This window comes from Octodon degus, unplaced genomic scaffold (assembly GCF_000260255.1).
Source record: "Octodon degus isolate 3935 unplaced genomic scaffold, OctDeg1.0 scaffold00077, whole genome shotgun sequence".
Taxonomy (NCBI): domain Eukaryota; kingdom Metazoa; phylum Chordata; class Mammalia; order Rodentia; family Octodontidae; genus Octodon; species Octodon degus.
In genome coordinates this window covers 8,975,704-8,989,771 of record NW_004524653.1, presented here as the reverse complement: position 1 = coordinate 8,989,771, position 14,068 = coordinate 8,975,704, and the positions used below count along the sequence as shown (strand labels likewise).

At 52.1% G+C, this 14,068-nt stretch overlaps 1 protein-coding gene across 1 annotated transcript in view; it reads right to left on the bottom strand.

The window, feature by feature from the left end:
• The window catches only part of Prex1 (phosphatidylinositol-3,4,5-trisphosphate dependent Rac exchange factor 1), a 168,115-nt gene that overhangs the window by 48,387 nt on the left and 105,660 nt on the right, over positions 1-14,068 (bottom strand). Inside the window, exons 7-8 of the mRNA XM_004636113.2 lie at positions 8,153-8,286; positions 837-955 (exon numbers count right to left, since the gene is read on the bottom strand). Coding sequence (XP_004636170.1) covers positions 837-955; positions 8,153-8,286 — 253 coding nt within the window. The remainder of the gene's footprint in view (positions 1-836; positions 956-8,152; positions 8,287-14,068) is intronic.

Genomic DNA, 14,068 nt, shown 5'->3' with positions numbered 1-14,068 from the left:
CGCCTGCTTAGGCAACCACAGGGATCAGGGTTCAATCCCTGGCACCACAGGTGAGCGCTGGCCCCGCCCCTGGGGCACACTGAGCCGGGTGACTGAGTCTGGGCATGGTGGTGCACGCTTGGAATCCCAGTGCTGAGGGGGCTGAAAACAGGAGGATCACTACGAGTCTGAGCTGCATAGTGAGACCCTGTACCAAACACATAAAAAAAAAAGTCCCAATGTCGCTGTTCCCAATAGCACCCAGTGAAAACAACCCAAATGTCCATCACTCAGAAAAACAGGTAACTGTGGAAGGTTCATACACTGGACACCACCCAGCAATAACCACCATGGATGTGAGGGTGAATCACACCAGTACAGTGTGGAGTGGAAGACACACGGTGCAAAAGAATACAGGCAGTATTTTACGCCATCTAACTACATATATGTAAAAAGCTATATATACATTTAAAGCCATCTACACTTATAATCACATCACCACCTGTGTGAGGTCCCATCCCAACCAGAGAAGTTTTAATTCGAATGTTTAGTAAGGAATAGTCAGCTCAGAAGGTAAAAATATTTTTAAAGAGCAAGAAAATGATGAATACAAAATTCAGACAGTGGTCACTTCTGTGGCAAAGCAGCCCATGGACAGGCAAAGATTGAGGAGCGCTATTTCATTTCTCATAACACTGATGACCCAAGAGCTAACTTCATGTACCCGCATTCTAGGCACTTTTCTGGAGGGAGGTCACATTTCACAATAAAAGAAATGGACAACAACTAGACACTAAGGACAGAGTGTCAGGGAGGCAGGGCTGGGCTTGGGCAGGATGGGGCAGGTCAGGGCTTACCTGTCCCGTCCTCTACATTCTCTACCTCCATGACTTCAGTGTTGATTCGGCCCCTGAAGATGTAGAGGGAGCCATTGATGGATTTGGTTCTCTTGGTGGATTTCTTGCTCCCAGTGACCCTGAAAGACAACAGGAAGTCAGAATTCCTTATAAGAGCCAGAAACACAGAGAGGCACCCAGGGAGGAGAACACTGGGCTGGGGCAGGAGGCAGGACATCAGCTGAATGGCAGGTGGCTTGGATAAGTGACTTCTCTCCCCAGGAAAGTTTCCCCATTTGGAAAATGGACTGGTACCCTTGCTGGCTTCACAGAGCCACTTCCCAGCTTATATGAGACCAGGAGAAACCCACTGATTTCTAACAGATGTGTGCTTCCCAAAATAGGACAAGAAAGAGAGAGTGCAGAGCAGGCAACCACCCACCCATGCATCCATCTACCTACTAATTCATCTACCCACCTGTCAATTCATTCATCCACCTATCCATCCACCTATCTATTCATCCACCTACCCATCCATCCACTTACTAATTCATCTACTCACCCACCCATCCACTTACCTCCGCATCCATCCATCCATCCACATACCCACTCACCCATCCATCCACCCATCCACCCACCCATCCATCCATCCATCCATCCATCCATACACACACCTATCCATTATCTGCCCATTCATCCATCTATCCATTCATTTTTCCATCCATCCACCCACCCACTCACCCACCCACCCATCCAATCATTATCCATTCACTCCATCCATCCATCCAACCATCCATCTATCTCTCCAGCCACCTGTTCATCCATCCACCCACCTAGCCATCATCCATCTTTCTATTCCTCATCCACACCATCCACTCACTCGGGTGAATTAGATTGCCCACCTGTTCAGTCCTTGCCATAGTCTGAATGTTAGTATCCCTCCAGAGTCACACAGTGAATCCTAAACCCCAAAGTTATGGTAGAGGAATGGAGGCCTTTGAGAGGTTCTTAGGTCATGGGGCAGAGCCCTCACAAATGGGATTAGTGTCATTATAAAAGGGGCTTCAGAAAGCTGTCTTGTCCCTTTTACCATGTGAGGACACAATAAGTCACACACACACACACACACACACACACACACACACACACACACATAAAAAAAAAAACCCAGCAGAAAGCAAGCCCTTGCCACACTGAGTCTAGTGGTGCCTCAACCTTGAATTTGTCAGGATCCAGAGCTATGATATCTATAAGATGTGCAGCTAATGTGATTTTGCCACAGCAGCCTAAGCAAATTAAGACAGTTAACATCTGGCTATAGTTCAGGCATGGTGGCACACACGTGTAATTACAGCAGTGGGGAGGCTGAGAACAGGAGGATCACTGTGAGTCTGAGCTGCATAGTGAGACCCTGTACCAAATACATAAATGAAAAAAAAAATCTGACCAGCATTTCCTGTGAGGAGAATACCCAGTTAGGGACCACAGGGCAATATCATAACAGGCGCTGTGTCCGGCACATCCCTAGGCGCTGAACTGCGTCAGTGCATACCACCCACTGTCTGAAAACACACTCCTACTGCAGGGCCAGGGGGCTCAGAGACAGTCACCTGGGAAAGTGCAGAGACCAGGTGGGCTGTATCACAAGGCAATGACCAGGGAAGAGCTGATGATGGTTTGCACACACGTACAGAAATATGCATTACATACGTACAAGCATACACAAACATTTGCAAAACACAGAAAACGCCCACAGAATTCCACAGCTCAATTAACTTCCACAAAGTAAACCCGCTTGTGTCCCCACCTTTGGCACCCAGAAGCCCGAGCTGCCACCCTGCACAACGGTGAGCACTACACTGATATCTGGTGCCACTGAGGGCTTTGCTTGTTTTTGACTTCACATAAACAGAGTCACAGTGTGTGCTTGCATGTCTGGCTTCCTCCACTCCTGACTGCGAGTCTCCCACACTGTTAGGTGCAGTGACAGCAACCAATATTTGCCTGTTTCCCCGTGGTAGTACTCTGAGTTCCTGCAGGTGTTCTAGGAGGGAGAGTGTGTGCACATTTCCTTGGGTTGGATTCCCAGGAGCCGAATTCTCCAGTGATGAGAGGCGCGTGTGATCAGCGTTGGTGAACACTGCTGGGCTGTTTTCCTAAATGGCAGCCCCAGTGTTACCAGGCCCGCCAGTGCAGGGGCATCCTGGTTACTCCACACCTGCCACCACTGGTGCTTTCGGTGTTGTAGCCATTCCGGTGGGGATGCAGTGGAAGCTCACTCAACATTTATTTTCTGTTTCCCAGAGGAGTAATAAGGTCCAGCATCTCTGGATGTATTGGCCTTCTAAAGCTTTCTTTTGTGAAACATTTGCTCCTTGCCCATTTTTTGTTGCATGTTCTTTTTCTTAATTGCTTTTCCTTAATTGCCTCTAGCAAGAGTTGGCACTTTAGAAACATTAGGGCCCTACAGTATGCATTTTAGTTTTCAGCTCATACAGTGTCTGTCACAATGATTTATCCCTGTCCTTGAGACACCGAAGTAGCCACAGAATATAAAGAAATGAATGGCAGTGTCTGAGATCCAATAAAACTTTATTTGTACAAGTAAGCAGAACGCCAACTTTGCTGACAGGACATCTCCAGACACTAAATACATATTCACAGGTCTTCCCCAAGCTGTGGCCTCCTTTTCACTCTCTTCACAGTATCTTTTGGTGAAAAGAAATTTTTCACTTAAATGTAATCTAGTGATTGATTTCTCCTTTATAATTACATTCTTTATCATACTGAGGAAACTCTCTCATGCTCCATCGTGAAGACGGTCTCCTATGCTTTCTTCTAGAAGCCTTATTGTTTTACTTTTCTACTGAAATCTACAGTCTACCTAAAGTTGGCTTTTGTGAACATTATGAAGTAGGGGTCAAGTGAATCAGCTCACCACCATCCACACACACACATACACACCCCTGTCCAGGGTTTGGTGACATTTACTAAGAATGAGGAAAACCAGAGGAGACAGTTTGGGACAGGAGCAGGATGGAAAAAAAAGGCTCCTATATCAGACATAACTTGTGTGAGGTACGTGTGAGAACCCAAGGGAAGACACATATGGGTATTTCCACCTCTCACCCGTGTCTCAGGCCTTATTCTAACCTCTGTGCATCGCTAACCTTTCCGTATCTTACTCATCCTACAAAGCTGACCCACCTGGATGGGAATCACCTTTACCCCTCTACCAGGATAGGAAGGCAGAGGCCCGAGGAGCTGACATAACTCGCCTGCGGTCACGAGGCGGGTAAGCAGCAGCGCCTCGGAGCTCTCAGCCCCCACAAGCTACTGCGGCTTCTAAGATGCTGAGCGAGCAGCTCAGATACAGCTGACTCAGCAGTTCTGGGCCTCAGCTTCCCCTTCTTAGCTTGGAGGGCGGACTATCAAGACATTCCCATCCACTTCTGGCATCCGAGGAGCCTTTGCTTTTGCATTAGCCACCGCACTCTGCTCCCTGACCCTGACCCACACCCTGGAGAGCAATGCCCTGCACCACGCAGGCGAAGACAAGGAGACCCCCAGCCGCTGGGCACCACGTGACCACACAAGCCAGATGGGAATGCCTTCACCGGGGCCCAGCCCCAGACCTCTGCGCACTCAGAACTCTCGACTTTGGCCCAGAGGCAGAGGCAGGCAGGCTGGCCACATGCTGGCTTCTCTAGGAGACGATACACCCCTTCCTTCCAACCAGCCGGCTCCTCTAGAAAATCAAGGCAGAGAATGGCCTGAAAAGAGCACACCACAGCAGCAGCAGGGAGGACCCAACAGGACCCACGTAGAGACCTGAGGTTCTTCATAAACACAACTGGAACTGGAGTTGTGTTTATGAAGAGAGAGCCTGCCCTAGGAGAAAACACCTGCACTGGGGCTCAGTCAATCCAGCAGAGTTGGGAGCAGGTCCCAGAGGTCCCCAGTCTTCTTAGAAAAGCACCTGCTTCTGGGAGCCCCAGGCCAGATGCCAGGGAAGGGATAGTTGGCATTGGCTGCAGCTTCACAGGGGCCAAAGGAAGACACTCAGGTGGCCCTGTGAGACCAGAGGGGCAGGCAGGAAAGAGAAGTTAGCGGGTGGGGGACATGAGGCAGCAGCAGAAACCCTAAGAACTGGATAGAAGGAGAAGGACAAGCAGGAAGAGACACAGCATGGGATGGGAGAGAGATTCCCGGCCCCAGTAGAAGGGTACCACCTTGGGACGGGGAGGGAAGGCCAGGGCAGGGGCCTGAACACATGGTGGCCTGAGCAAGAATCCAAGGACAACTCCGGGTTAACAGTGGAAGCACAACAGCCAGCCCCTATTCTGTGCACTCACTGTGCGCTGTGCACTCACTGTGTGCTGTGCCTTTACTCTGCACCCAGCGCTTAGCACATCCATCTCTGCAGCGACCCCGCTGTGTACACGGGATAGGGCACTGCTTTGTAGATGAAGAAACGAAAGCACGGAGAGGCTAAGCCACAAAACTGGAGAAGCGGCTGGACAGGGATCCACTGCGGATTGGGGAGCATGGTCGCCAGTCATGGGAGAGAAAACGAAGGCGAAGCCCACACAGGGGCAACCAATGCCCATCATCTACCCCGTGACCAAGTTTCTCACCATGGCCTGAGGAGGCTGACAGACACAGAAACAGAGACTCAGAGACAGCAGGTAACAAGGCTAGAGCTGCCAGCAAGGGGGCATCAAGGTCACAAAGGAGGCCCAGAGTCGGACCTGACCCTCAGCTCCCACCCTGCCAGATGAAGGAACTCGGAAGCCTCTGGAAAGTCGCCCTTCCATTTCATCCCTAAGACAGAATGGCAGGGAAAAGGATCTGAAAAGGGTCACACTAGTCACGGAGCCTGTTCTCAGCCTGCTGAGCAAGACCATAGAAAGGTGGGAATCTCGGCCTCCCAAGCTGCCCACTGCCCATTCATGCCCCGGTGCTCTAGCCAGCCACACTCCCCACCTCCTAGCTTTCCCTCTCTGTCCTTTCATCTGTGCGTCCACACAGCCATCCACCAGAGCCCAGCACCCTGGCCACCATCAGCCAAGCACCATCACCACCACGTTCTCTCTCCCCTTCCTCCAAGCTCCACCCCCACTCCCAGTCCTGCTGCCCACCCACCTGCCCATGCACCACCGACCCACCCACCAACAAACCATAAGCTAAGCCCCACCAAGCACACATCTAAATGCACCTCTGGAGAATACAGTAAGGTATGGCGCAGGGAGGCCTGGCCAGCTGGGAGCCAAGCAGGGTCAGGTGAAGTAGGGCCAGGCTCCACCAACCACAAAGGAGCCCAGGAGGAGGGCCGAGCAAGCCAGCCATCTAGTCCCACACGAGGAAGCAGAATGAGACGGGGTAGAAATCCAGGGAAACCAAGGGCACGAGGCCTTTGGGTGGATCAAGACCAAGGGCCAACTGTGCCCACCATAATGGAGTATGGGCAGGAGATGGAGGGATCAGAGAGACAAGAGCCAGAGAGATGTGGGAGATGCAGGGGTTTACAGAAGGAGAAAGAAAAAGGGGTGAGACCAGACCAGAGGGATCAGGAGGACCAAGAAAGCCAGATAGGGAAGCACTGGGCCTGCAGCCTGTGTCACAGGACAGAAGCCCCTGCTTGCCTATAGCGTGCACATACAAAACACCTTGACATAGGGGGATTGTAGGCCCAGCCATGGACCCATGACATTACAGCACACACCTGTACTGTCAGCTACTCACGATGCCAAGGCAATAGGACTGCAAGTCAGAGGCCAGCCTAGGCAACTCAGCAAGAGCCTGTTTCAATATAAAAATTTAAAAGAAGGTCTGGGGATGTAGCTTACTGGCAGGGCACTTGTCTAGCATGCACATGGCCTGAGTTCAATCCCCAGTACCGGGATGGGGGGGGGGCTTTGTACCTATTTACAACTTCCGGTGACATTATGATTATTTGGGGTTGTAGTTCAATAATAGAGAGTTCTCACCACATTCATGAAGCCCTGGGTTTAATCCCCAGGAGGGCAAAGCACAAAGAAAGAAGGACAGCAAAAGAAAGGTAGGCCAAAGTGACTTTCAGTAACAAACTTCTCAGGAGCTGGTGAGATGGCTCAGTGGTCTAAAGCTCCTACTTGGAACAAGCTTAGCAAAGCACATGGACCGCAGTTCGGTCCCCCCACAGGCCAGCCAGCCCGCCCGCCCCCTGGTGGGCAAACGCGCGCGCGCACGCACACACACACACACACACACACACACACACACACACACACATAAATAAATAAAAAAAAAAAATTAAAAAAAAAAACTTCTCCCATGGATCCAAGTGCTCTTCATGGCTTCCTAACATCCCACAAGGTCAGGCTGAGACCACGTGTGAAAACTAACTGTGTTGAGAAAGCGGGAGAAAAGTTACTGTCTTTCAGGGAACTGGACAAAAGCAGCAACGGGGGCGACACACGGACCTACGTGGATGCCCCTCTGCGAACCCGTCCACGTCTCCAATCGCTCTCATGCTCGCTCGTTCCCGCGAGGCCCCTCCCACCCCCTGCACATCTCAGCGCGCAGACACTCCCCTCCGGATTCCGTCCTCGCACACATCCACTCAACACCCACCCACCGTGCTCCTTCCTCCCTGCCTACCTTTATCGATCACCCACCCACCTCCTCCTCCCTCCTCCCTCCTCCCTTTTGCCCACCCGCCTCCCAAACTTCCAGTCAGGCACGCACTGCGTCCAACTGCCTGCTCATCACCAGTGCACTCGCACCCGGGGTCTGTGCAGCGCAAGAAGCACCAGTAGGATGCGAAGATGATCAAGATGCTTTCTTCCCCTCCCAGATCTCAGCAGGGAAAGAGCATCCCTCCTGTCAAATCCCCCCATCTCAGAATCCCAGGCGCTGGTGTCACGTGAACCTCTCAGCCCCTGTGACCACCGGGAAGCACAGAGCGCAAGCCGCAGGTGGACACTAAGCATCTACAACGCATCCCGGACAGGCTGAGTGTGCTGGGACAGGAACACACTCCCGGGCTTTGCAGCCTTAGTGTGAAAGCACAACGAAGTAAATATGATCACAATAGGATAATACCTGTGGATATGTTCGATTAAATGAAATACACCACACTATTTCATTTCACCTGTTTCTGCTCATCGCTTTTAAATGTGGCTCGGAGAAAGCTTACAATAACATGTGTGATTCCCATCATATTTTAATTTGGAACAAACCCCCCTCTAGAGGAAAGAAAGCCCAGACACAAGGTGTCACCTGGAGAAAGCAGTGAGTTTGCCCCAAGCCCTCCTCCTGGCACCTGAGCCCCGCCCCCCACCCCAGCATGTCACCTGGACTTTCGCTTGCAGTAGACGAGGAGGTTATCGAAGAGGAAGAAGGCCCGCTCCTGGATGTTGCCTGCAGAGATTTTCAGCAAGGTCCCCTGCAGGAGGAGCTGTGTGCAGATGTCCGTGAGGTTGGAGCCCTGGAGACCAAGGAGGGGGGCAGGGCAGTGAGTGAGCCAGCCAGGTCGGGAGGACACTGGGAATATGCCCGTCCTGTCCCATGGAGAGAACTCGCCACCTCCCCCAAGCACCCCTAGAAGGCTAATGCATATCTACTGGCAAGTCTGTTGCAGACAGAAGAACCACACATGTGACTGATGGCTTTCAGCTGCTGAGCATGCCAGAGCAACCGGAGGGGACAGCACAGCAGTGCGACCCAAGGGAGGCGTGGGGTCCAGGAAGCTGATGCGATTCACCACTGCACACAGCTAACAGCAGCCCCTACTCCGCACCTGGGTGTGTTTAGGTTTGGTTTTTGTTTGGGGTAGTTTTTTGTTTGTTTGTTTGTTTGTTTGGGGGGGTAGTTTTTTGTTGTCCGTAATTCCTCATTATTTATTTTTATGTTGACTGGCTGCGTCCCCACAAGAATGCCTTCTGTAATGTTAAAGCCATTGTTAAGCATGTGCCACTATATTCCTGCGTGCACAACACACCCTGATACATGGCAGGTGCTTAACAGACACTAGCGGAAGAGCTGGTGCCTTCCTGAGTACCATCAGGCACAGGACTGAGAGCACCTACCCAGCTGAGGCTGCGCGCATGGGTAGGAACGGTGCCCTGCGCTCCCCAGCCCTCTCTCCAGGGTGCCACAGAGGCTATAACTCTGTACGCATGCAGTCTGCTGACCATCACCAAGACACAGGGCAGAGTGACCGAGAAAGGTGCAAGGCTGCAGCAAGCTGGGCCTGGGAAACAACAGCTATGACAGAGGTCGAGGGCAAGGATGGGGAGGGTCCTGCATAGGCAGATTCCGCAGAGCCAGGGAGCACACAGGTCAGTCTATAGATCTATAGGGCAAGGCTGCAGCAGACACTAAGACACTAAGAGGAAAGAGACTAGAAAGAGACACGGGTGGGCACAGGATGTCCACCTAGCCCCAAACCCACAGGGCTGTCACTTGGGGGTATAGGGCTTTGGTGGGCCCTCAGCTACCCAGCTACAGACAACATTCTGCAACCTCCCTTGCAGCAGGCAGGGTCATGTGACCAGGGTAGTGGCAGCATGTGCACTGCCGTGTGGCTGCCTTGCAACAGGCTGCTTCCCTCTGCCTCCTTCCTTTCCCCTTTCCATCAGCAGGAAGACAAAGACAGCCATCATGGTGGGGGACTTTGCTGCCACCGATGGCATAAAAAGAGTTGCAGGGATCTGGGCTCAGAGGGAGTGGAGCACAGCACCCACCCCACCTCACCATCCCTGCACTGTGGGGGACAAGTGCACTTGCTTCCAGGAGCTGCCACACCTCTGTACCACTACAGGACGCCTCTGTCCCCAGGGGGACAGAGGGAGCCTCAGACACTCAGGCCCAGGGAAGCTGTGTAAAAGCAGTTACTGGGAAAGTCACAAAGCAAACCTGCAGATCTTGCTCAGAGGAGAGAAGCAAGGAGACCCTATGCTGTCCCTGCCTGGAAATGAACTTGGAGAAGGAAGAGAAAAGGAGAATTATCACAGACTCCCTGCCCCCCAAATGCTTAGCACCCAGAACAACAGGAGCTTCTACCCCAGCAAGATATGCTGACACAGTTACTTCTGACAGCCAGGAAGGGGAACCGGTTTGGGCAACTCAGACGCCAGGCCATTTGCTAACTGCCGTCCAGGGTCTCACTGCTGTTGGAGGTGCTCTGGAGCCCTGGTGCAGCAACCCCCTTTGCCTGGGGTTCCAGTAACCTGTGATCCAGAGCTGTGCAGCCTGGAACAGTAATCCCAGCTGGTAGCTGGCAGCGGGGACCACATGGGCACACGCACGCTATAGGCAGACTTCTGATTCTCACGGTGCGGCCACCAGGAAGGGACCCCAGGGTCTTCAGTGAGCCCAGGGAGGTGAGGTTCCATCAGTGGGCACTCAGGGCCACAGTATCCACCTTCCCTCCTACCTTGCCTAACTCAGGCCCCGCTCCCTGCCTTCCAGGCTCCACAGGAGCTTGGGCTGCCTGTAAGAGGAGCGTCTAGATCTCCTGCTCTAGGCCTCGCCTGCAGCAGCCAAAGCCACCGCAGGACCTGGGAGCATGTGGCGGGGCGGGAAGCTGCCTCTGAGCTCTGGCTAGGAACCCCCCAGCAGCCTGTGTCTACACTCTGAGCAAGCTGCCAGGGTCAGGAGGGCGGGCCTTCCACGGCAGCCCCACGGAGAAGCCCAGGACACCTCCGCCTCCCTGGAGCTGAGGTCAGGGAGTACTAAGGACCAGATGCAGAGGACACAAGCTGAGTGGCCAGACACTACCAGTCAGGGGTGGGGGCCTCTTTCCAAACACGCAGCCACAACCAAGCAGAAGCAGTCACATTCAGAGCTGACCAAAGAGCAGGTAACATTAAGAGGCCAAAGCAAGGCTGAGGTAGCTCCATGGTAGAGCACTCGCCTAGCACACAGGAAGGCTCCTTTAGACAGACGAGGAAACTGAGGCACCGAATGGTAACATGACTCGCCTGCTGAGTGAGGAGTGAGCTGGGACCCGAACCACTGCCTGCCCACCACTGTCCTCCATGGAAGCCTCTGAGAAGAGGATCTGAGAGGTCTTGGAGCAATCATTAAACTAGAGCAGGGAGTTCCAAGAGGAGGGGCTGCTCTCTGCTGAGCCCATGGCCTCACAGGATGGGCGGCAGGAAGACATGCCAACTTGTATGTCAAGACCTCTTCCTTTGGCTTCCCATTTCCTCCCTCTGGCTTCCTTCCTTGAGCCAAAGGTGAGCAAGCAGTCTGGGCCCACCATCTGGACACCCAGGGATCCCAGCCAGCAAGGGGAGCCCCCGCTCCTCTCTCAGGGAGAGCACACATGGTCCTCCCACTACCCTGGGCCTCAGGGAGACCCTCCATGGCCCCGCACCCAGAGGTCCTGCTTTAGGAGGGCTGGCACACACCCTCATGAAGGAAGCTCCGCACCCAGGAAGAGAAGGAAGGAGCCCTTGCCTCGCTGCCCAAGGCGCCCGGACGCACTGAGGTGGGTGCTGTCCCAAGCACTCTGCAGGCATCACCTCCTCAGGATGCCCTGAAGGGGAGTTCTACCACTCTCTGGATTTTTCAGGGCAGGAAAGTGAGGCAAAGGCATCAGTCTTCCCAAGGCGCCTGGCTAGTTCACTCACTTCCGGGTCTTGCAACATGCTGTCATTTCCTGTGCTCAGTAAAACAGATTCACGGCTTAACGTATCTGGTTTTAACTAACCCAGTTTCACAATAACAAAAAGGGTGATGGCTTGTGACAGATGAGGCCAAAGCACAGCCCAAGAACAGGAGACTAAACTAGTGACAAAAGCAAACCCCAAGGAGGGAGTCAGGAAAGACCCTTACTTTTTTTTTTTTTTCTTGTCCTTTTTAATTTCTTATAACTTTTTTTCTTTCTCTGCCAATTTTGCATGCTTAAATCTGGTCATCTAAACAACTAATTTGAAGACAGCATTATGCAATACAGCAACCAATGTCGGGTTCCTACTATTTTGTTTTTGAAGTTTTTAGAGTGTCTAATGTTTTTCTTTCTCTTTTCTTTCACTATTTTGCATTCTTTTTATATAATTTACAATACATATTATACATATAGTTAAAATAGTTGTTCTGTTAATTTGTCTCGGTTCGTGAAAAGGTACATCTGTGCTAGTACTGTTTGCACAATTAAATGCTGATATCCTGTACTGTGAATAACTAACTGAAAGATACCAATATGCAATGTATTAACCACTGTTACCCTCCTTTCATACTGTCTTGGAATTTTGTTTTTCATTTGTTTGTCACTTATTTATTGTTTCTTTTTCTTTAAAATACAATTTGAGAGACAGACAGACAGACAGATCCTGCTCCACCCTGTCACGCAGAAGGAAAGAGAGAGAGAAAGGTAAGGCCCGCCTATCAGAGCAACCACGGGCAAATGGAAAGATGCGAAACCACCCAGGGTCTGAAACAAGACCTGTGAGCCCCGCCCTTTGCTGTGAGTGACAGCCTAAGTCAGATGTCCCCAGGGGTGACTACTGACTGCTTGGGCCACTACAGGCAGCTCCAACAGTTCACATTTTTCTTTCTAGAGAAGAGATGTTTTGTTCACAATTCACCTTGATTTTAAAATCAACTGATTTGAAAACCTTTCTACTTTGTGGAAAACCTTTGCATATTTCCCCAAGAGCTCTCACCTTCTGCTCTTGGTGTCACCCTCACAATGACCCCAGGGGAGGACTTCAGAGACCACATCACTCAGACACGCCCGCCCGGAACAAGGCCCAGAGAGCAGCTATGCTCCCCTGAGGCATAGCCACCTGTGAGTTACACAGCTGGCCCTCGGATCTTGGCCTCGTGCCTCAGTTTCCCCATCTGCAGAGCACAGACAATCACAGCACCTCCCTTGCTGGGTGGGCAGCGCATAGCAGGTGCTCAGTAACGCAGCAATTGTCACCGTAGGCTATTTCCTGTTTCCTAAGATGCACTCAGAAACAGATAAAAATATGGATCCTATGAGCTCCAAATTATAGATTTTCAGGGGCAGGAAGTATTCCATAGCTCCTTAGTTCCTATTTCCTCACTAGAGACAGGCCTCAGAAAGCCACTTCCGCTCTGGCTGCCAAGGAACTTGCTCAATACTCTTCCCCAGAGGCGCCACGTGAGAAACTTGTTTGCCAGCTGAGTGCTAGGAAATTCAGTCTTCTAGACTATTTAATTCCCCCTCCTTTGACAATGAGCGACAGGTAATTTATCTGAGCTGCTCTTTTTACCTTGGCTGTCAGGAAGCTCAAAACCCAATCTGACAGATGCTTAAATGAATTGACTCAATTCGTTCTTGCAAGTGGCCACATAAGCCACTTCTGGCCAATGAGATGTAAGGAGTTTTCCTGGGGCTTCGAGAAAATACTTTCATCCAATGGAAAGGACCATTCCCTCTTGCCCCTAGCCAGGTCTTTCTCGCCGTTTTGGACATGTGATGTTTATGGAATCACAAAGGAAAGGTCACGATCAGGAGAAAGCGAGTCACAGATGTGGGACATCAGAAAGCCGAGATGGGAGTCTTCAGATGACATGACCCAGCCAGCGAATCTGCATGTTCGGCAACCTTCAGCTGCAGTAAACAGACCAGGTCATCATCTTAAGCAGAAAGGAATGAGAGGCTCACTCATGAAAGGGGCCAGAGCCTTGGCCTAGGCCTCCCAGAAAACTAATGACACGGCAGAAGCAGCCCACCAGGGGAGCCACCTTCCTGATGGAAAGGAGGGGCGCACTTGGCCGACGCAAGCTCACACTCCTGGAAATGCCGTTCAGCGGCCACCGAGGCATGCAGCAGCTGCTCCTTCAGCTGCCAACTGCAAAGCCGCCGAGGCATGGGGTACACACCACCCCAGCACCTATGGATGTCCTGTGCTTGCCCTGAACACTCGAAGCCAGCGCCTGGGCCCTCTGCTAATGCTGCCACCCCAGAAGCCTGACACAACCATGGCTGCACTTTCCCTACGAACAGCAGAAGGGCGGCCGCTGTCTTACCTCCCACCTCTCAAGCAGCCAACTCTGATCTTGGCCAAACCTCAACTCATACTCCAAAACCCCCCAAACTGCTGCAAGGGAGTCTCGGAAACATAGTTCCTTGTCCTCTAGCCTCAGCCAGGGCAGCAGCCCAGCAGGAGGAGGGCACAGCACGAGGCAAGTGCCAACCAAAACCCCCTCTGCCGTGTGCACAGACCTCTCCCATCTGGGGCCAAGCCCTCAGCTTCACAGCAACAGAGCAGCACATCTGGATTCCCCAG